Source organism: Coregonus clupeaformis, unplaced genomic scaffold (assembly GCF_020615455.1).
Source record: "Coregonus clupeaformis isolate EN_2021a unplaced genomic scaffold, ASM2061545v1 scaf0061, whole genome shotgun sequence".
Taxonomy (NCBI): Eukaryota; Metazoa; Chordata; class Actinopteri; order Salmoniformes; family Salmonidae; genus Coregonus; species Coregonus clupeaformis.
The window spans coordinates 155,481-179,506 of record NW_025533516.1 but is presented as its reverse complement, the minus strand read 5'-3'; the positions used below and the strand labels follow the sequence as shown (position 1 = coordinate 179,506).

The 24,026-nt window shown below is 42.8% G+C and overlaps 1 protein-coding gene across 1 annotated transcript in view; it reads right to left on the bottom strand.

Moving 5' to 3' along the window:
* Positions 1 to 24,026, bottom strand: part of LOC121546305 (TBC1 domain family member 4-like) — a 154,233-nt gene that overhangs the window by 63,366 nt on the left and 66,841 nt on the right. The window contains exons 10-12 of the mRNA XM_045212896.1: positions 22,643 to 22,771; positions 16,718 to 16,780; positions 11,097 to 11,332 (exon numbers count right to left, since the gene is read on the bottom strand). Coding sequence (XP_045068831.1) covers positions 11,097 to 11,332; positions 16,718 to 16,780; positions 22,643 to 22,771 — 428 coding nt within the window. The remainder of the gene's footprint in view (positions 1 to 11,096; positions 11,333 to 16,717; positions 16,781 to 22,642; positions 22,772 to 24,026) is intronic.

Genomic DNA, 24,026 nt, shown 5'->3' with positions numbered 1-24,026 from the left:
TAATATAGAGTTGGTCCCCTCTTTGCTGCTATAACAGCCTGTTGGAACATTGCTGCGGTGACTTGCTTCCATTCAGCCACAAGAGCATTAGTGAGGTCGGGCACTGACATTGGCCGATTAGGCCTGGCTCGCAGTTGGCGTTCCAATTCATCCCAAAGGTGTTCAATTGGGTTGAGGTTAGGGCTCTGCGCAGGCCAGTCAAGTTCTTCCACACCGATCTTGACAAACCATTTCTGTATGGACCTGTTGTGCACACATTTGTTTACATCCCTGTTAGTGAGCATTTCTCCTTTGCCAAGATAATCCATCCACATGACAGGTGTGGCATATCAAGAAGCTGATTAAACAGCATGATCATTACACAGGTGCACCTTGCGCTGGGGACAATAAAAGGACACTAAAATGTGCAGTTTTGTCACACAACACAATGAGATAATGGATGGGCTGGACATGCCGAGAGATGACTTCGTTATATTATAGTATCTCCTCCTCGTAATGTTTGCCAGTGACAGTCTCTTCACGTTCAAATATTTTAGTTCAATAAAAAGTTCAGTAATAGACCCATGTAATTCCAGTTCATATTGTGAGGGTTGTTTTGGTTGGGGAATGCGCTGTCAGTGCATCAGTATATTGTTTATACAATACAGTGCATTTGGAAAGTATTCAGACCCCTTCACCTTTTCCACATTTTGTTACGTTACAGCCTTATTCTAAAATGGATTAAATTGTTTCATTTTTTCTCATCAATCTACACACAATACCCCATAATGGCAAAGGAAAAACAGGTTTTTAGAAATGTTTTCTAATAAAAATAAAAATAAACCGGAAATATCACATTTACATAAGTATTCGAACACTTTACTCAGTACTTTGTTGAAGCACCTTTGACAGTGATTACAGCCGATTGAGTCTTCTTGGGTATGACGCTACAAGCTTGGCACACCTGTATTTGGGGAGTTTCTCCCATTCTTCTCTGCAGATATCCTCAAGCGCTGCACAGCTATTTTCAGCTCTCTCAGAGATGTTCGATCGGGTTCAAGTCCAGGCTCTGGCTGTGCCACTCAAGGACATTCAGAGACTTGACCCGAAGTCACTCCTGCGTTGTCTTGGCTGTGTGCTTAGGGTCGTTGTCCTGTTGCAAGGTGAACATTCGCCCCAGTCTGAGGTTCTGAGCGCTATGGAGCAGGTTTTCATCAAGGATCTCTCTGTACTTTGCTCCGTTCATCTTTCCCTCGATCTTGACTAGTCTCCCAGTCCCTGCCACTGAAAATCATCCCCACAGCATGATGCTGCCACCACCATGCTTCACCGTAGGGATATTATTGGCCAGTTGATGAGCGGTGCCTGGTTTCCTCCAGACGTGACGCTTGGCATTCAGGTCAAAGAGTTCAATCTTGGTTTCATCAGACCACAGAATCTTGTTTCTCATGGTCTGAGAGTCCTTTAGGTGCCTTTTTGCAAACTCCAAGCGGGCTGTCATGTGCCTTTTACTGAGGAGTGGCTTCCGTCTGGCCACGCTACCATAAGGCCTGATTGGTGGAGTGCTGCAGAGATGGTTGTCCTTCTGGAAGGTTCTCCCATCTCCACAGAGGAACTCTGGAGCTCTGTCATAGTGACCATCGGGTTCTCGGTCACCTCCCTGACCAAGGCCCTTCTCCCCCGATTGCTCAGTTTGGCTGGGCGGCCAGTTCTAGGAAGAGTCTTGGTGGTTCCAAACTTCTTCCATTTAAGAATTATGGAGGCCACTGTGTTCTTGGGGACCTTCAATGCTGCAGAAATGTATTGGTACCCTCCCCCAGATGTGTGCCTCAACACAATCCTGTCTCGAAGCTCTACGGACAATTCCTTCGACCTCATGGCTTGGTTTTTGCTCTGACATGCACTGTCAACTGTTTTATAGACAGGTGTGTGCCTTTCCAAATCATGTCCAATCAATTGAATTTACCACAGGTGGACTCCAATCAAGTTGTAGAAACATCTCAAGGATGATCAATGGAAACAGGATGCACCAGAGCTCAATTTCAAGTCTCATAGAAAAGGGTCTGATTACTTATTAAGGTATTTCTGTTTATATTTTTAATAAATGTGTACAAATTCTAAAACCGGTTTTTGCTTTGTCATTATGGGGTGTTGTGTGCAGATGTTTAATTATTCAATTAATTTTCAAATAAGGCTGTAACGTAACAAAATGTGGAAAAAGTGAAGGGGTCTGAATACTTTGTATTGTCCTTCCTTTTTAGACCACATAGGTCTAATTTCGAAATTGCTGAACGAATAGGCCTACCTCATTATTCAATCTTCAATACACAAATATGATGGTTCACTGTTCAATGTTGTCATTTCACTTTTCAGTTTGTCCACTTTACCAGTGAAATAGTCATTGAAATGATTTGCTATATCAAAAGGTGTTGTTATTAATGACCCATCATATGAGGTAACTTTAACCCTTTACTGGGTAGCTTATCTAAAACTGAACTCGTAATGATTCTAATAATTCTATTCCTGATCATAAAAGATGAGAAATTTAGCTGGTTATTTTACCAGATTAAGTTCAGCAGATGCCTTATCTGGTTTAGCTCAGCTGCAGCAGGGTGCTCTACTCTTTGTGCTACTTCTGAATAATTGTCTTGCTGGACTGTTGGTGTCAATGGTGCAGTGGGTGCTGTCCTGTCAGCATGGGAGGTAAAAGGGTGGGGGGTGCTGTCCTGTCAGCATGAGGGATATTGAATTGGGGTATTGAGTGGGACGGAATGGATTGGTGGGTTGCTTGCCTCTGGGCTGAGTTCTGGTCTCTCTGGGTGGAGTGCTGGTCTCTCTGGGTGGAAAGCTGGGCTCTCTGGGCGGAGTAGTGGTCTCTCTGGGCGGAGTAGTGGTCTCTCTGGGCGGAGTGCTGCCCTCTCTGGGCGGAGAGCTGGGCTCTCTGATTGAGGGGATGGTCTCTTTGGGCGGAGTGCTGGCCACTGGGTGTAGTGCTGGACTCTCTGGGCGGAGTGCTGGACTCTCTGGGCGGAGTGCTGGGCTTCTGGGTGAAGTGATGGTCTCTCTGGGCGAAGTGCTGGTCTCTCTAGGCGAAGTGCTGGCCTCTCTGGGTGGAGAACTGGGCTCTCTGGGTGGAGAGCTGGGCAACATGTTTGCCGCAAACAGAAGCCTTGTTGAACTCGCCTCCGTCCTCATTTAAAAAAAAGTCCTAAAAGAATCAGTTTTTTTGCCAATGGCCCTTTTTGTTATGTATTTGTAGTGTTTACATAGGGCAGAGTGCTATATTGTTGGGCAATTGGTAAAAAAAAACCCAGCAGGTTAGTTAATGTTCTTAACTGACTTGCCTAGTTAAATAAAGGTTTAAAATGTTTTTGTGGCTGATAGTTCCATTGTTATTGTTTTTGTTTGAATAGTTTTTGTGTTGAAATGGCCTGTTATAAAATCAACACGCTAGGTGCAGATTTTCTGGTAACCGAGACGGTCTACTGAAGCCTCGTTTCCACTGGCACTTAAAATTAGGACAAAATTCGAGCTGGCTCGAATGGAATTCTCAAATTCGAGCTGGGTCGAGGGAAAGCGCAGCTGATATTTCAGATTAGAATTCGGGCTGGTGACGCCGTTTTGATGCAACCACCAGCTAGCTGATCATAACTGGATGCTGACACCACTTTTAGCTAGCTCACCTGGGCTTGTTGCTGTTTGCTAGCACATGGACAAGCAGTACTGCAGTAGTCAGACATGCCACGAATTACCACCATAGCTGGATCCTTCATTTATTTTTGCACTACACTATTCACTTTTATGAGAACAGTCAGCCCTCGAATGCTTGCTACCTAACGTTAGCATGCAAATCAGAGTTGAAACAAGCTAGCTTGCTAACGTGAGCTAGCATTAACTTTAGCTGGCCAGGTCGCATTGAAAGCTAGCTAGCTACATCATATCAAACCTGTCTTCTGGTTTGCTTGGTTATCTAGCTAATAGCAAATTCCATGGCAAGCAAGGTAGGAATTAAGCTAGCTAGCTAGCCTGTTATGCTAATGACAATGGTAACCATTTGGCTAGCTAGCTAACGTTAGCAAGTTAAATACATGGCTCTGAGTCTGGCTGGCACTGGCAGGAGTAAGGGGTAACGTTAGTTACAGGATGGTGAGGGTGTATCAAATTATTCAACATCTTGCCAGCTAGCTAGCAACATTAGCAAAGCCAGCTGCACAGTCACATATTGGCTACCTAGCAACATTACATCATTTCTATTTCCTGGAGGCAGTGGAAACGCAATTCGAGCTAGCCTATCCCAACTAAAGTACACATGCACGCACGCACGCAGGCACACACACACACACTCCTAATTGCCATACTGAGACAGAGAGAAAACCTTATACAGACTGCTAATCAACATAATCTCTCTGTCTGTACTGCAGAAGGGTGTGTGATTAAACCATCAAGACAAACCTAAAAGGAACACTTCACAATAGAAAAAACATTGACTGAAGACCGATTCACACAAATATTGATTAATAAAGCAGAAATTAGTACAGTAGATCCATAATTAGTACATAAAACAAGAGAAAACATCAGGACACAGAGGCAGCCATTGTTACATGGCTGTTTGGATCATTTCCTTGGGAAAGAAGTTGTGTTTGATGGGGGAGAGGAGAACAGGGTTAGGAAGCTGATTGATCTATTTCAAGACTATGGCTCTGTCCAAAATGGCACCCTATTGTGCAACAGTAGTGCAATATATAGTGAATGTAAACCAAAACTAGTGTTTCAGTCAGTATTCTTCCATTTGGGACCTAATTAACACACCCCAGGAGTAGGCCTCCTAGACACAGTTTTGCATTTGACCCACTAAAGGTTAGGATTGGGGGAGGAGAAGCTGATCCTAGATCTGTACCTAGCTAATTAACTACCATTGGCTGTAACATTAAGAACACTCGACGGCCAGAGGGATTTGACTGTTGAGAGAGAGCAAAAGAGCGCGAGAATGAGAGAGTTCACTGGAGTAACTGATCATCTGAAGGTGAGTCCATGAGGGACGATTCACATTTCAGAATGGAAATGTTAACCTTTATGAAAATGTCTAGATGTGTCACCTCATGTGGGGAATGTAGATGTCGAATGGAGCTGGGAGAATTTAAAAGGGGAATTCCTGGTTTCTAGGCCGAGTGAACCAGGGTAGTGTTCAGTAGGCACGAAACTGAAGAAAATGTTCAGAAACAGAGTGAAACAGGAAGTCTGAACTTGTCCAATAAGGAATGCTTGTTTTCGTTTTCAGTAGCACAACATTTAGCTGCAGTGTGCCCTAATGAACTGCACCCAGGAGAGCAAAATGAAGGAGACAGATCTATTCACAATCAATCCCTTTTAGTGCCCTATAGACATAATACAGGTGGTGCAGGGCAAAAGGCCGCCATGGTGCATAATGATGTTGGATAGGGTGAGTTAACACTAAAACCATCTTAAGCACTTTAAGGGATTGTGTATGTGTATGGTACAGAGATGAGGTAGTCATTAAAAATTCAAGTTAAACACTATTATTGCACACAGAGTGAGTCCATGTAACTTATTATGTGACTTGTTAAACACATTTTTACTCCTGAACTTATTTAGGCTTGCCATAACAAATGGGTTGAATACTGATAACCTCAAGACATTTCAGCTTTTCATTTATTATTAATTTGTTAAAATTTCTAAAAACATAATTCCACTTTTGACATTATGGGTTACTGTGTGTAGGTCAGTGACAAACAATCTCAATTGAATCCATTTTAAATTTAGGCTATCAGAACAAGATTTTGCTGCGAAGAGTCAGAATCACTAGATCATTTATTCTGTTATTGCCCCTATGTAGCTTGTTTCTGGTCACAGGTTCAAGAATGGTAAAAAAAATCACAACATTCACTTGGAAGGCCGTAGTCAATCAATCAATAATACTCGTAGGAAAGGTTTTCATCTTTAGCTCACAATCTGCGGATACTATGCGATTAGAAAGGTTAAAAATGTATGCAAAACATCACAGCACAACTGAAAAATATATGGCACATGGAAAGCAAACGAGGATAGTCTATGGTGATAGGTGGGATGGGCTGAGAGTGGCTGAGGGGTGGGATTAAAGAGTTTATGTTTGGTAATGTATTATTGTTAAGTGATTGCTGTACAGTCTATAAAAGTACTATGTACTGTATGTAAAATGTATATGTAAAATGTATGTATATGTAGCAGAAAAGCTGTAAAAAAAAAAAAAGTGTCCTCCGAAGAGGTGGATGGGTTAATACAAATGAAAAATAAAAAAACAACAAAATGTGTGAAAGCATTTTTTGGGGTTGCCTAAATCCAAACAGTGTAAAAATATATATACAGTGGGGAAAAAAGTATTTAGTCAGCCACCAATTGTGCAAGTTCTCCCACTTAAAAAGATGAGAGAGGCCTGTAATTTTCATCATAGGTACACGTCAACTATGACAGACAAAATGAGAAAATAAAATCCAGAAAATCACATTGTAGGATTTTTAATGAATTTCTTTGCAAATTATGGTGGAAAATAAGTATTTGGTTAATAACAAAAGTTTCTCAATAATTTGTTATATACCCTTTGTTGGCAATGACACAGGTCAAACATTTTCTGTAAGTCTTCACAAGGTTTTCACACACTGTTGCTGGTATTTTGGCCCATTCCTCCATGCAGATCTCCTCTAGAGCAGTGATGTTTTGGGGCTGTCGCTGGGCAACACGGACTTTCAACTCCCTCCAAAGATTTTCTATGGGGTTGAGATCTGGAGACTGGCTAGGCCACTCCAGGACCTTGAAATGCTTCTTACGAAGCCACTCCTTCGTTGCCCGGGCGGTGTGTTTGGGATCATTGTCATGCTGAAAGACCCAGCCACGTTTCAATGCCCTTGATGATGGAAGGAGGTTTTCACTCAAAATCTCACGATACATGGCCCCATTCATTCTTTCCTTTACACGGATCAGTCGTCCTGGTCCCTTTGCAGAAAAACAGCCCCAAAGCATGATGTTTCCACCCCCATGCTTCACAGTAGGTATGGTGTTCTTTGGATGCAACTCAGCATTCTTTGTCCTCCAAACACGACGAGTTGCATTTTTACCAAAAAGTTATATTTTGGTTTCATCTGACCATATGACATTCTCCCAATCCTCTTCTGGATCATCCAAATGCACTCTAGCAAACTTCAGACGGGCCTGGACATGTACTGGCTTAAGCAGGGGGACACGTCTGGCACTGCAGGATTTGAGTCCCCTGGCGGCGTAGTGTGTTACTGATGGTAGGCTTTGTTACTTTGGTCCCAGCTCTCTGCAGGTCATTCACTAGGTCCCCCCGTGTGGTTCTGGGATTTTTGCTCACCGTTCTTGTGATCATTTTGACCCCACGGGGTGAGATCTTGCGTGGAGCCCCAGATCGAGGGAGATTATCAGTGGTCTTGTATGTCTTCCATTTCCTAATAATTGCTCCCACAGTTGATTTCTTCAAACCAAGCTGCTTACCTATTGCAGATTCAGTCTTCCCAGCCTGGTGCAGGTCTACAATTTTGTTTCTGGTGTCCTTTGACAGCTCTTTGGTCTTGGCCATAGTGGAGTTTGGAGTGTGACTGTTTGAGGTTGTGGACAGGTGTCTTTTATACTGATAACAAGTTCAAACTGGTGCCATTAATACAGGTAACGAGTGGAGGACAGAGGTGCCTCTTAAAGAAGAAGTTACAGGTCTGTGAGAGCCAGAAATCTTGCTTGTTTGTAGGTGACCAAATACTTATTTTCCTTGTGAAGACTTACAGAAAATGTTTGACCTGTGTCATTGCCAACAAAGGGTATATAACAAAGTATTGAGAAACTTTTGTTATTGACCAAATACTTATTTTCCACCATAATTTGCAAATAAATTCATAAAAAATCCTACAATGTGATTTTCTGGATTTTTTTTCTTCTCAATTTGTCTGTCATAGTTGACGTGTACCTATGATGAAAATTACAGGCCTCTCTCATCTTTTTAAGTGGGAGAACTTGCACAATTGGTGGCTGACTAAATACTTTTTCCCCCCACTGTAGGCAGGGAAGAAAAGCAGCATGTTAAAAGATTTAGGTGGTCGCAACGAATAACTGGTGCTGCCATCCCGCCGACAAAACATGCCCCCCAACCAACCCCCCCTCCCATTTTCTCTGCCATCCCTGGCCGGTAATTGAGGTGTGGTCAAAGCAGGGGGGCGAGCATGCACCCCCTCTCACCTCCAGAGGGCCCCGGTGTCGGCCAAAGACCCCATGGAACCGAGGGAACCCTGGTAAAAGCTTTTCAGGTAAGTAGGAGCGGAGAAAGAGGAGGGGAGACTGAAGTTGGACTCGCTCTCCAAGACGCTTCGCGTTCTCAAGTAGGACATGGGGCTGGGATGGTGTTAAAAATAAAGAAACCAAGGTTATTGTGGAATAAATGTGGTCTGGATGCAAAATGAGCCACTTACGTGACATTATGATGTTGACTGTGTTTGTAGGGTCTGTTCTGTTGGTTGTGTTAGTTTTTTGTGTTGTGAGTGTGAAAAATAATGTTAATCAGTGAAAACTAGACCTGAATGACTCGTTTAAAGGGAATCAAATCACATCTGTTATGGTGGGAAAGCCAATCACATAATATGAAATTGAAGAATGTAAAATAGATTACATTGTTGATGTAGAACAGATGATTGGTGCATAAATTATTTCTCAGTTAGTGACACACTCATTAGTGTGGATTTTCCATGACAGTTAGTTATAGCGTCTTAAAGCTGAAATCTGCATAAGGAGAAACAGTGCCAATGTTCATCCCAGTACATTTGTTATTGTTTTCGTTTGTAGATGCAATGTAGGAGTGCATTTTTTTTTACAGTAAATACTCTGCTGTTCTATCGCGTGTGCAATGATGTCCGAGGGGAAAAACAGTGTTGGTTGTTTAAAGTAACTTCTTTGTTGTTGTAAAACTTCCACAACTGTCAATGTGTCATTGCTACCACTAGCCCTTAAAGAACATATTCCACATATGAGGTACAATATGAGGTGCTATTTTATAAAAGGTCCTATGCCAATCTTATTTACATCACAAATAAAGCATGTTTCCTCATCACAAGATACTGTATACACAACAGTTCACTAGGGCAAATCCCCAGGCTAGAATGAGAGAAGCTTCTACATAAAGTAGATCTGCATCTACACACATAGAAATAGAATAAATAGAATAGTCACTCAATTTCTACGTCTGTGCACGGTGCTACAGTGCCTTCAGAAAGTATTCATACCCCTGGACTTATTCCACATTTTGTTGTGTTACAGCCTGAATTCAAAATGGATTACTTTTTTTCTCTCTCTCACCCATCTACACGGAATACCCCATAATGACAAAGTGAAAACATTTATTTTGTTATTTTTTGGGGGGGCAGATTTATTGAAAAGGAAATACAGAAATCTAATTCACATAAGTATTCACACCCCTTTGCTGACACTCCAAATTGAGCTCAGGTGCATCCAATTTCCTTTGATCATCCTTGAGATGTCACTACAACTTGATTGGAGTCCACCTGTGGCCAATTCAACTGTTTGGATGATTTAGAAAGAAACACACCTGTCTGTATAAGGTCCCACAGTTGACATTGCATCTCAGAGCAGAAACTATATCATGAAGTCGAAGGAACTGTCTGTAGGTCTCCGAGATAGAACTGTGATGAGCCATATATCTGGGGAAGGGTATAAAACAATTTCTAGAGTGTTGAAAGTTTCCAAGAGCACAGTGGTCTCCATCATTGGGCAATTGAAAAAATATGGAACTACCCAGCTCTGCCTAAAGCTGGCCGTCCGGCCAAACTGAGCATCCGGGAAAGAAGGACCTTGGTCAGGGAGGTGACCAAGACCCCAATGACCACTCTGACAGAACTACAGAGTTCCTTGGCTGAGATGGGAGAACCTGCCAGAAGGACAACAGTCTATACAGCACTTCACCAATCTGAGCTTTATGGGACAGTGGCCAGACGGAATCCACTCCTGAGAAAAAGGCATATGACAGCACGCCTGGAGTTTGCAAAAAGGCACGTGAAAGACAAAGCATAAGCAAAACGATTCTGTGGTCTGATGAGACAAGAATGTAACTCTTTGGCCTGAATGCAAAGAGCCATGTCTGGAGAAAACCAGGCACAGCTCATCACCCATCTAACACCATCCCTACCGTTAAGCATGGTGGTGGCAGCATCATGCTACGGGGATGCTTTTCAGCAGCAGGGACTGAGAGACTGGTAAGGATAGAGGGAAAAATGTATGGAGCTAAATACAGGCAAATCCTTGATGAGAACCTGCTTCAGAGTGCAAACAACCTTAGACTGGGGCGAAGAATTACGTTCCAACAGGACAATGACCCCAAGTATACAGCCAAAGCAAAGCTGGAATGGCTTCTGAACAATGTTAAAGTCCTTGAATGGCCGATCCAAAGCCCAGACTTGAATCCCATTGAAAATCTGTGACTTGATGATTGCAGTTCACTGCCACTCCCCATCCAACTTAACAGAATATGAGAAACTCTGCAAGGAAGAATCTAAGAAAATCCCCAAATACAGATGTGCAAAGCAGATACAGACATACCCAAAACGACTCAAAGCTGTAATCGCCGCCAAAGGTGGTTCTACAAAGTATTGACTCAGGGGTGTGAATATTTATGTAAATTGGAAATGTCTGTATTTCATCTTCAACAAATTTGCAAACATTTCTAAAACCTGTTTTCACTTTGTCATTATGGGGTATTGTGTGTAGATACAGAAAAAAATATATATTTAATCCATTTTGAATTCAGTCTGTAACACACACAACAAAATGTGGAATAAGTCAAGGGGTATGAATACTTTCTGAAGGCACTGTAAATGGAACTCCCAATTACTGGAACTGAATAGAACCAAACTAAACAATTGGGGTCAGGACATTTGCACTTTTGTGACATAATCTCCGTCTCATCCATCTTTATCTCATTCTAGTCACATGGGAAGTAAGTGACATAGGGATAACAGGAAGTGAAGTGTGTTGCGTTGTCTGTGTGTTGTGGTGTGGTTCGTGTCATGTCCTGTTGGGTCATGTTGTTTCTGTGTGTGTGTGTTTACCTGCTCTGCAGTAGTTCGGGGTTGACAGACTGCTGCCTGCGGAGCAGGGCCTTGCTGTGGGTACCAGTGCCCCCCTGCTGGACTCCCTGGGTGGGCGCGTCGTTGAACGAGATGCGCTTCTTCACGGGCAGGTGGCTGAAGGTGTGGGCACGCCGCCGGAACTGGAGGGCATCCGGGTCGTCGTCAGGGAAACCAGGGGGTGTGCCTGGCGGGGAGTCACCGGGAGAGTCGTCCGCCTTGAGGGGACAGAGTGATGAAGATGAGGATGATGAAGATAATTATGACTTGCAATGTACACCTGAGACCATTAATAAACTTCCTGACCCCATACCATCTGTTGCATTAACCAGGTCCCAGATTTGTTTGTGCTGTATAGCCAACTCCTATTGTCTTTGGCATACAGGATTTGGCTATACAGCACAAACAGATCTGAGACCAGAATAGTGTTGCATGGGGTGGACTCTAGACTCTGGAGAATGCATTGAGGTGCACACAGCTAGAATGCAAAACTTGCTGCTATGATACATAACAAATCCTGCATAAAATCCAATCTGATTCCGAAAAGCAATTACTAGCAATACAACTTCCACACTCCATACCAAAGCCAACAGGTCTGCACTTACTTACTACTAGCAAGTGTCCTCACTCGCTCAATAGGGTAAGACTCCACTGGTTCGACTCCATACACTCCAACTCTCTTAGTCCTACTCCCTGCCGCCCCTGTGCCTCCCCATGCTGCTCCACTCATCTATTGTACTCTAATAGGCTGCACCCTGTGATTCACTGCATCACATTACAGGAGGGGAGGCCCTACACAGCTCTGTTCCAAACCAAACCCTTACGCCGTTGCCGACTCCCTCTCGCACATCTGACATGTAAGAAAAATGCAGGGCTACCTTGAAAAAGATACCTTGGCCTCAATTGGTCTCCCCTGCCTAAATAAAGGTTAAATCAATGCTGGTTCAGTAACTCCACATAGCTTGCAGAGGGGTTGGGGGTGGAATTATTCCTATGTTCCTCAAACCTAGTCCGTCCATTTAGCTCTGCGACAGACCAACAAGGGCTTTGGGATACGACTCAGAGGTACGTTTGTTTGGTTTGGGACTAGGCCCGTAACACATTGTGAAGAGGCTAGTATAGGCCTGTTTACAAGGGAGTGTAGAGGAAGTATTGAGGCATTGCTCAGCAGACTCAGAGCTGGACACATCCCGTCTCTGTTTCCTGCCCTGGCCCCTGTATCCGGAGACTGTCCTTAGTTCATAGTAGAGGCCTTACTCAGCTGAAAACACAGGGCCAGGGGCACACCACACAGAGACATACACAGATACAGACACAAAGATAGACAAAAACATAGACGCACAAAAGCATGCATGCACGCACACGTACACATAGACTCCCAGAGACAAACACGCACGGCCAGAGGGTCACCATCACACCACCATCCCACATTTTGCATCCCTGTGACACTAGAGGGGACCACTCCGCCACCAAACAACCGTCCAGGCTGCGTTGGAAAATAAACGTAGGAAAAATGCTGGAAAACTTGGGAATATTCATGCGTCAAGACACGCTGTGTGAGAAGGGAACCATGTTGGGGGCCAGAATCAGAGGCGCAACTTTGGTTTTAGAAGTGGGGGTGACATTATTGTTTTTATTGTATTGGGGATAAACACTCCAAACAGCCTACCCGACCGCTTGGAGGCGTCCAAATGGTCCTAAAGTACACCACACCGTTGCCTCGTTTTGTATCACATTCCAATGATAAAACTGGGGGAGACAAAAATGCAATTTCAGAATGTGGAGGGACATGTCCCCCCCGTCCCCAGTGAAAGTTGCGCCCCTGTCCAGAATACATGTCAGGTATTTTTCTGCCATTGTAATCCTTGGGCGGAACCCCTAAGCATTTTTTGGGGTCGCCTAAATCCAAACAGTGTAAAAATATATATACAGTGGGGAAAACAAGTATTTAGTCAGCCACCAATTGTGCAAGTTCTCCCACTTAAAAAGATGAGAGAGGCCTGTAATTTTCATCATAGGTACACGTCAACTATGACAGAAAAATTGAGGAAAAGAAATCCAGAAAATCACATTGTAGGATTTTTTATGAATTTATTAGCAAATTATGGTGGAAAATAAGTATTTGGTCACCTACAAACAAGCAAGATTTCTGGCTCTCACAGACCTGTAACTTCTTCTTTAAGAAGCTCCTCTGTCCTCCACTCGTTACCTGTATTAATGGGACCTGTTTGAACTTGTTATCAGTATAAAAGACACCTGTCCACAACCTCAAACAGTCACACTCAAAACTCCACTATGGCCAAGACCAAAGAGCTGTCAAAGGACACCAGAAACAAAATTGTAGACCTGCACCAAGCTGGGAAGACTGAATCTGCAATAGGTAAGCAGCTTGGTTTAAAGAAATCAACTGTGGGAGCAATTATTAGGAAATGGAAGACATACAAGACCACTGATAATGTCCCTCGATCTGGGGCTCCACGCAAGATCTCACCCCATGGGGTGAAAATGATCACAAGAACGGTGAGCAAAAATCCCAGAACCACACACGGGGGACCTAGTGAATGACCTGCAGAGAGCTGGGACCAAAGTAACAAAGCCTACCATCATTAACACACTACGCCGCCAGGGACTCAAATCTTGCAGTGCCAGACGTGTCCCCCTGCTTAAGCCAGTACATGTCCAGGCCCATCTGAAGTTTGCTAGAGTGCATTTGGATGATCCAGAAGAGGATTGGGAGAATGTCATATGGTCAGATGAAACCAAAATAGAACTTTTTGGTAAAAACTCAACTCGTCGTGTTTGGAGGACAAAGAATGCTGAGTTGCATCCAAAGAACACCATACCTACTGTGAAGCATGGGGGTGGAAACATCATGTTTTTCTGCAAAGGGACCAGGACAACTGATTGGTGTAAAGGAAAGAATGAATGGGGCCATGTATCGTGAGATTTTGTGTGAAAACATCCTTCCATCAGCAAGGGCATTGAAGATGAAACGTGGCTGGGTCTTTCAGCATGACAATGATCCCAAACACACCGCCCGGGCAACGAAGGAGTGGCTTCGTAAGAAGCATTTCAAGTTCTTGGAGTGGCCTAGCCAGTCTCCAGATCTCAACCCCATAGAAAATCTTTGGAGGGAGTTGAAAGTCCGTGTTGCCCAGCGACAGCCCCAAAACATCACTGCTCTAGAGGAGATCTGCATGGAGGAATGGGCCAAAAAACCAGCAACAGTGTGTGAAAACCTTGTGAAGACTTACAGAAAACGTTTGACCCGTGTCATTGCCAACAAAGGGTATATAACAAATTATTGAGAAACTTTTATTATTGACCAAATACTTATTTTCCACCATAATTTGCAAATAAATTCATAAAAAATCCTACAATGTGATTTTCTGGAGAAAAAAAATCTCATTTTGTCTGTCCTAGTTGACGTGTACCTATGATGAAAATTACAGGCCTCTCTCATCTTTTTAAGTGGGAGAACTTGCACAATTGGTGGCTGACTAAATACTTTTTACCCCCACTGTATACACTACCAAAGGTTTTAGAACACCTACTAATTCAAGGGTTTTTCTTTATTTTTACTATTTTCTACATTGTAGAATAATAGTGAAGACATCAAAACTATGAAATAATACATATGGAATCATGTAGTAACCCAAAAAGTGTTAAACAAATCAAAATATATTTGAGATTCTTCAAAGTAGCCACCCTTTGCCTTGATGACAGCTTTGTACACTCTTGGCATTCTCTCAACCAGCTTCACCTGGAATGCTTTTCCAGTCTTGAAGGAGTTCCCACATATGCTGAGCACTTGTTGGCTGCTTTTCCTTCACTCTGCGGTCCGACTCATCCCAAACCATCTCAATTTGGTTGAGGTCGGGTGATTGTGGAGGCCAGGTCATCTGATGCAGCACTCCATCACATCCTTCTTGGTCAAATAGCCCTTACACAGCCTGGAGGTGTGTTGGGTCATTGTCCTGTTGAAAAACAAATGATAGCCCAGTACGCCCAAACCAGATGGGATGGCGTATCGCTGCAGAATGCTGTGGTAGCCATGCTGGTTAAGTGTGCCTTGAATTCTAAATAAATGACAGACAGTGTCACCAGCAAAGCACCCCCACACCATAACACCTTCTCCTCCATGCCTTACGGTGGTAAATACACATGCAGAGATCATCCGTTCACCCACAGCGCGTCTCACAAAGACACACGGTTGAAACTAAAAATCTCAAATTTGGACTCCAGACCAAAGGACACATTTCCACCGGTCTAATGTCCATTGCTCCTGTTTCTTGGCCCAAGCAAGTCTCTTCTTCTTATTGGTGTGCTTTAGTAGTGGTTTCTTTGCAGCAATTCGACCATGAAGGCCTGATTCACACAGTCTCCTCTGAACAGTTGATGTTGAGATGTGTCTGTTACTTGAACTCTGTGAAGCATTTATTTGGGCTGCAATTTTTGAGACTGGTAACTCTAAAGAGCTTATCCTCTGCAGCAGAGGTAACTCTGGGTCTTCCATTCCTGTGGCGGTCCTCATGAGAGCCAGTTTCATCATAGCACTTGATGGTTTTTGCGACTGCACTTGAAGAAACTTTCAAAGTTCTTGACATTTTCCGGATTGACTGACCTTCGTGTCTTAAAGTAATGATCAACTGTTGTTTCTCTTTGCTTATTTGAGCTGTTCTTGCCATAATATGGACTTGGTCTTTTACCAAATAGGGTTATCTTCAGTATACCACCCCCTACCTTGTCACAACACAACTGATTGGCTCAAAAGCATTAAGAAGGAAATAAATTCCACAAATTAACTTTTAAGAAGGCACACCTGTTAATTGAAATGCATTCCAGGTGACTACCTCCTGAAGCTGGTTGAGAGAATGCCAAGAGTGTGCAAAGCTGTCATCAAGGCAAAGGGTGGCTACTTTGAATAATCTTTTTAACACATTTTGGGTTACTACATGATTCCATATGTGTTATTTCATAGTTTTAATGTCTTCACTATTATTATACAATGTAGAAAATAGTAAAATAAAGAAAAACCCTTGAATGAGCAGGTGTTCTAAAACGTTTGACCAGTAGTGTATACAGTATACATTGGGATGGGAAAATGCTTTAAGTCTAAACTTAAATATGTAGAAAAGATAATGGACCTACAGTTTCAGTCAAAAGTTTGGACACCTACTCATTCAAGGGTTTTTCTTTATTTTTACTATTTTCTACATTGTATAATAATAGTGAAGACATCCAGAGTGACTTACAGTTAGTGCATTCATCTTTTCCTCAAGAGAGAGAGAGAGAGAGAGAGAGAGAAAGAGAAAGAGAAAGAGAGAGAGAGAGAGAGAGAGAGAGAGAGAGAGAGAGAGAGAGAGAGAGAGAGAGAGAGAGAAAGAGAGAGGGGGGAAGAGAGAGAGAGAGAGTGGAGAAGACAGCGAGGGGGGAAGTGAGAGAGGGGAGAAAGAGAGAAAATAGAGAGAGAAAATAGAGAGAGAGAGAGAGAGAGAGAGAGGGAGAGAGAGAGAGAGGGGGAGAGAGAGAGAGAGAGAGAGAGACTACTACCATCGAGTGAGATGCTCTGGGAATTTTCACATTCCATACGGAATACTCACTCTCTCAAAGCTCCCCCCCATGCTTCCCATGCTTCCCAAGCGACCTCTCATCTGGTTGGCGCCCTGAGGAGACAAGAGATAAATATTATTGATGTGAATGTGAACTTTTTGTGAGCCGCACGTTACATAACTGAACCTGATTTCAAACGGGTTCAATATTTTGCTGACGTGGAATGTCAAAAACTTGTCCCTGAGCCTGATAGCAATTGACAAGTGAGTTCTCACATAAATTGGACAATTTCAATATTCCACCCGAACTCTAACCAAATTTAAGAAGATTACGAAGTAAACCTCCTATAAATAATTAAATAATTAAACCATGTTAACCCATGATAACATTTTGTTTAGGGTGTGGATATTCAACCGGCAGATCTAGCAGTGAAGTTATAGTGTCGGGGGTAAGAGACTAGAATAGGTTTAGGACTGGGGTTAGGGTTGGCTTTAAGGTTAAGATTAGGGGTGATGATAGGGTCAAGGTTAGGGATTTGTATTTGTATTTATTATGGATCTCCATTAGCTGCTTCCAAGGCAGCAACTACTCTTCCTGAGGTCCAACAAAATTAAGGCAGTTATGCAATTTTAAAAACATTACAATACATTCCACAACATATTTCACAACACATTAAGTGTGTGCCCTCAGCCCACTCCTCTACTACCACATTTCTACAACACAAAATCCATGTGTATAGTGTGTATGTTATCATGTGTGTGTGCATGTGTCTGTGCCTGTGTGTGTGTCACTTCACAGTCCCTGCTGTTCTATAAGGTGTATTTTTATCTGGGGTTTCTTCATCTAATTTGACTGCTTGCATGAGTTACTTGATGTGGAACAGAGTTCCATGTAACCATGGCTCTATGTAGTACTGTGCGCCTCCCATAGTCTGTTCTGGACTTGGGGACCGTGAAGAGACCTCTGGTGGCATGTCTTGAGGGGTATGCATGGGTGTCCGAGCTGTGTACTAGTAGTTTAAACAGACAGCTCAACATGTCAATACGTCTCACAAATCCGAGTAGTGATGAAGTCAATCTCTCCTCTACTTTGAGCCAGGAGAGATTGACAAGTATTTATTAATGTTAGCTCTCCGTGTACATTTAAAGGCCAACCGTGCTGCCCTGTTCTGGGCCAATTGTAATTTTCCTAAGTCCCTCTTTGTAGCAGCTGACCACACGACTAGACAGTAGTCCAGGTGCGACAAAACTAGGGCCTGCCTTGCTGATAGCGTTGTTAAGAAGGCAGAGCCACACTTTATTATGGACAGACCATTCCCCATCTTAGCTACTGTTGTATCAATATGTTTTGACCATGACAGTTTACAATCCAGGGTTACTCCAAGCCGTTTAGTCTTCTCAACTTGCTCAATTTGATCATTATTCATTACAAGATGTAGTTGAGGTTTAAGATTTTGTGAATGATTTGTCCCAAATACAATGCTTTTAGTTTCTGAAATATTTAGGACTAACTTATTTCTTGTCCACCCATTCTGAAACTGACTGCAGCTCGTTGTTAAGTGTTGCAGTGATTTCACTTGCTGTGGAAGCTGATGTGTATAGTGTTGAGTCATCAGCATACATAGACACACAGGCTTTACTCAGAGCCAGTGGCAGGTCATTAGTACAGATTGAAAAGAGTTAGGGGCCCAGACAGCTGCTCTGGGAAATGCCTGACTACCTGTATTACAATATGTTGGAGAGGCTTCCATTAAAGAACACCATCTGTGTTCTATTAGACAGGTAACTCTCTATCCACAATAATGTAGGGATGTAAAGCCATAACAAACACGTTTTTCCAGCAGCAGATTATGATTGACAATGTCAAAAGCTGCACTGAAGTCTAACAAAACAGCTCCCACAATCTTTTTAGTATACATTTCTCTCAGCCAATCATCAGTCATTTGTGTAAGTGCCGTGCATGTTGAATGCCCTTCCCTATAAGCGTGCTGAAATTCTGTTAATTTGTTTACTGTGAAATAGCATTTTATTTGGTCAAAAGTTTACTAAGGGTTGGTAACAGGCTGATTGGTCGGCTGTTTGAGCCAGTAAAGGGTGCTTTGCTATTCTTTGGTAGCGGAATGACTTTTGCTTCCCTCCAGGCCTGAGGGCACACACTTTCCTGTAGGCTTAGATTGAAGATATGGCAAATAGGAGTGGCAATATCGTCCGCTATCATCCTCAGTAATTTTCCATCCAAGTTGTCAGACCCAGGTGGCTTGTCATTGTTGATAGACAACAATACTTTTTCACCTCTTCCACACTCACTTTACAGAATTCAAAATTACAATGCTAGTCTTTCATAATTTGGTCAGTTATGCATGGATGTGTAGGTTCAGAATTTGTTGTTCCTAACCTTGCCAATGAAAAAATCATTAAAGTAGTTGGCAATTTCAGTGGGTTTTGTGAAGAATGAGCCATCTGATTTAATGAATGATGGAGCCAAGTCTGTCTTTTTGCCCAACATTTCATTTAAGGTGTTCCAAAGCTTTTTACTATCATTCTTCATATTATTATTCTTTGTTTCATAGTACAGTTTCTTTTTCTTTTTATTCAGTTTAGTCACACATGATTTCTCAATTTACAGTATGTTTGCCAATCGGTTGTGCAGCCAGACTTATTTGCCTCATACCTCTCAAGCATACCATTTTTCAATTCCTCATCAACCCACAGGGAATTAACAGTTTTTACAGTCATTTTCTTAATGGGTGCATGCTTATTAGTAACTGGAATAAGCAATTTCATAAATGTGTCAAGTGCAGCATCTGGTTGCTCCTCATTACACACCGCAGACCAGCAAATGTTATTTACATCTTCAACATAGGAATCACTAAAAAACGTATTGTATGACCTCTTATAGATTATATTAGGCCCATCCTTTGGAACTTTGGATTTCCTAGACACAGTATGGCTATGGATTTGGATAATGCTTTAAAGCCAGTATGTGTTCATCCCTTCAAATTAGTGGATTCGGCTATTTCAGCCACACACGTTGCTGACAGGTGTATAAAATCAAGCACACAACCATGCCATCTCCATAGACAAACATTGGCAATAGAATGGCCTTACTTAAGAGCTCAGTGACTTTCAACATGGCTCAGTCATAGGATGCCACCTTACCAACAACTCAGTTTGTCAAATTTCAGCCCTGCAAGAGCTGCCCCGGTCAACTGTAAGTGCTGTTATTGTAAAGTAGAAATGCCTAGCAGCAACAACGGCTTAGCCGTGAAGTGGTAGGCCACACAAGCTCAAAGAACAGGACCGGCGAGTGCTGAAGCGCGTAGTGTGTAAATATCGTCTGTCCTCGGTTGCAACACTCACTAACGAGTTCCAAACTGCTACCCTAACCCTAAACCTTTTTCCCCATTTTGTTACGTTACAGCTTTATTCTAAAATAGACTAAATTAATGTTTTTCCTCTTTAATCTACACACAACACCCCATAATGACAAAGCAAAAACCGGTTTTGAGAAATGTTTGCCCATTTAAAAACAGAAAAACCTTATTTACATAAGTATTCAGACCCTTTGCTATGAGAGTCTAAATTGAGCTCAGGTGCATCCTGTTTCCATTGATCATCCTTGAGATGTTTCTACAACTTGATTGGAGTCCACCTGTGGTAAATTAATTGGACATGATTTGGAAAGGCACAAACCGGTCTATATAAGGTCCCACAGTTGGCAGTGCATATCAGAGCAAAAACCAAGCCATGAGGTCGAAGGAATTGTCCGTAGAGCTCCGAGACAGGATTGTGTCGAGGCACAGATCTGGGGAAGGGTACCAAAACATGTCTGCAGCATTGAAGGTCCCCAAGAACACAGTGGCCTCCATAATTCTTAAATGGAAGAAGTTTGGAACCACCAAGACTCTTCTTAGAGCTGGCCGCCCGGCCAAACTGAGAAATCGGGGAAAAAGGACCTTGGTCAGGGAGGTGACCAAGAACCCGATGGTCACTTTGACAGAGCTCCAGAGTTCCTCTGTGGAGATGGGAGAACCTTCCAGAAGGACAACCATCTCTGTATAACTCCACCAATCAGGCCTTTATGGTAGAGTGGCCAGACGGAAGCCACTCCTCATTGAAAGGCACATGACAGCCCACTTGGAGTTTGCCAAAAGGCACCTAAAGGACTCTCAGACCATGAGAAACAACATTCTCTGGTCTGATAAAAACAAGATTGAACTCTTTGGCCTGAATGCCAAGCTTCACGTCTGGTGGAAACTTGCCACCATCCCTACGGTGAAGCATGGTGGTGGCAGCATCATGCTGTGGGGATGTTTTTCAGCGGTAGGGACAGGGAGACTAGTCAGGATCGAGGGAAAGATGAACGGAGCAAAGTACAGAGAGGTCCTTGAGGAAAACCTGCTCCAGAGCGCTCAGGACTGGGGCTCAGACTGGGGCGAAGGTTTACCTTCCAACAGGACAATGACCCTAAGCACACAGCCAAGACAACGCAGGAGTGGCTTCGGGACAAGTCTCTGAATGTCCTTGAGTGGCCCAGCCAGAGCCGGACTTGAACCCGATTGAACATCTCTGGAGAGATCTGAAAATAGCTGTGCAGCGACGCTCCCCATCCAACCTGACAGAGCTTGAGAGGATCTGCAGAGAAGAATGGGAGAAACTCCCCAAATACAGGTGTGCCAAGCTTGTTGCGTCATACCCAAGAAGACTCGAGGCTGCAATCGCTGCCAAAGGTGCTTCAACAAAGTACTGTGTAAAGTGTGTGAATACTTATGTAAATGTGATATTGACATTTTTTTTTTTTTTCTCAAGTCTTCTTTTCAGACCAGAGAATGTTGTTTCTCATGGTCTGAGAGTCCTTTAGGTGCCTTTTGGCAAACTCCAAGCGGGCTGTCATGTGCCTTTCAATGAGGAGTGGCTTCCGTCTGGCCACTCTACCATAAAGGCCTGATTGGTGGAGTTATACAGAGATGGTTGTCCTTCTGGAAGGTTCTCCCATCTCCACAGAGGAACTCTGGAGCTTCTGTCAGTGACCATCGGGTCACTCTGACCAAGGCCCTTCTCCCCCGATTGCTCAGTTTGGCCGGGCGGCCAGCTCTAAGAAGAGTCTTGGTGGTGTTCTTGGGGACCTTCAATGTTTCAGACATTTTTTGGTACCCTTCCCCAGATCTGTGCACAATCCTGTCTCTGAGCTCTATGGACAATTCCATCGACCTCATGGCTTGATTTTGCTTTGACATGCACTGTCAACTGTGGGACCTTATATAGACAGGTGTGTGCCTTTCCAAATCATGTCCAATCAATTGAATCTACCACATGTGGACTCCAATCAAGTTGTTGAAACATCTCAAGGATGATAAATGGAAACAGGATGCACCTGAGCTCAATTTCGAGTCTCATAGCAAAGGGTCTGAATACTTATGTAAAGAAGGCATTTCTGTTTATATTTTTAATAAATTTGCTCATATTTCTAAAAACCTCTTTTCACTTTGTCATCATGGGGTATTGTGTGTAGATTGATGAGGGAAAATATGTACTTAATCAATTTTAGAATAAGGCTGTAACGTAACAAAATGTGGAAAAAGTAAAAGGGTCTGAATACTTTCTGAATGCACTGTATTCTTAGGAAATGTCTTTACAATAGTAACAGGTGGCAGCAAAGGTCTCTGATTCATGGATGTCCATGACAAAGAAAAATACATAGACAAGAGACAGGGAGCCACAAGACACAGATATTTGGAAACCTTGAGAGGATATTCTCTAGGGATTTGATCAGACACAGAAAAAGACAGAAAGAGAAGGGGAGGTAAGGAGGGGAAACAGCGAAAGAGACCGGCTGATAGAGAGCGAGAAAGACAGAGACAGTGAGGGAGATGGACAGAATGACAGACATAATAGAGATAGAGATAGGGAGAGAGGAAGAGAACAATAAATAGAGACCTATAGAGTGAAAGACAGAGACAGACATTGTGGTAGTACCCGTGAGAAGATGTTCTCCAGTGAGCTGGTCAGAGAGCTCTTGGCCTTGTTCTTCAGGATGTCCAGTTTGAAACGGCCGCCCGTCGCCGCTGTGCTGTCCGTTGTTGCTGTCGTAGTGTTGGGGGTATTCTGTTACACACAGATAAAGGTCAAAGGTCAGAGGTTACACCACTGTCAAAAACACTACAACAACCTGGTTCTATTTGGGGCAACAATGTTGTTTAAATGCAGAAACAGTCAGGTTCCAAGACTAATGCAATATAGCATAGAAAAGAAAGTATACAAACAATTTCTTCAAAAATTGAATCAAAAAGACTTATCTTTTTCTAATCTTTACATTAAAATTTTAGTCATTTAGCAGACGCTCTTATCCAGAGCGACTTACAGGAGCAATTACGTTAAGTACCTTGCTCAAGGACACAGACAGATTTCCCACCTAGTAAGCTCAGGGATTCGAACCAGAAACCTTTTGGTTACTGGCCCAACGCTCTTAACCGCTAGGCTAAGAATTCTATATTCTCTTTTTGTATTGGTTGTTTTTATTTGAGTTTTTCCATATACAGCACCTCCAATGTAAACAATGTTATCCAGTGTGTACCACTAGGGGAAGCTGCAGTAGCGTTAGGGTTAGGGTATAGTGCACACGAAGTTCCTCTACAAGCAAAAAGAGAAAGAAACTGACTGGAAAACTGACTTATCTCCTGTGTCTTCTTTCTCCATGTGTAAAACAGGCAAGTATGAAATATGATTTAATTATTGAGACAACAAGTTCATCTCACTAGCACTTTACTTTGGTGTTAAAGTTTTGAGTACAAATACTCAACACCTTAACTGTGTGCTAGACCAATATTTGGATAGATCCTCTACCCGACCACCCCTACCTTCTATTCGAGCGAATTCTTGAATACCTATATCAAAAATTCTAACTTATTTGATATTAGGCAATCCTCCTTTCACTCTCATTTTCACAATATTTATACCCGAATTGACTATTTTTTGGGTTGATGCTAAATTACTCCCTTATACCTGTAATGTGAGGTATCATGATATTATAATCTCTGACCACAGTCCACTCACCTTTTCCCTGAGAATGGGTGACATCGTATCAAGCGAGAGGGTCTGGAGGTTTAATCCTCAACTCCTCACAGAACCGAAATTCTGTGAACATCTTTGATACCAATGACAACACAGAGACATCCCCAGCAGTATTGTGGGAAACACTGAAGGCTTATTTGAGAAGCTGTATCATCTCCTTTCAGGCTACCAGGAGAAGGCAAAGCAGAGATAAATTACTAGAATTGGAGGGACAAATTCACCTACTGGATAGGGAGAATGCTAGTCATCCATCTATGGAGAAACATTTGAATATAATCGGATTCTCTCA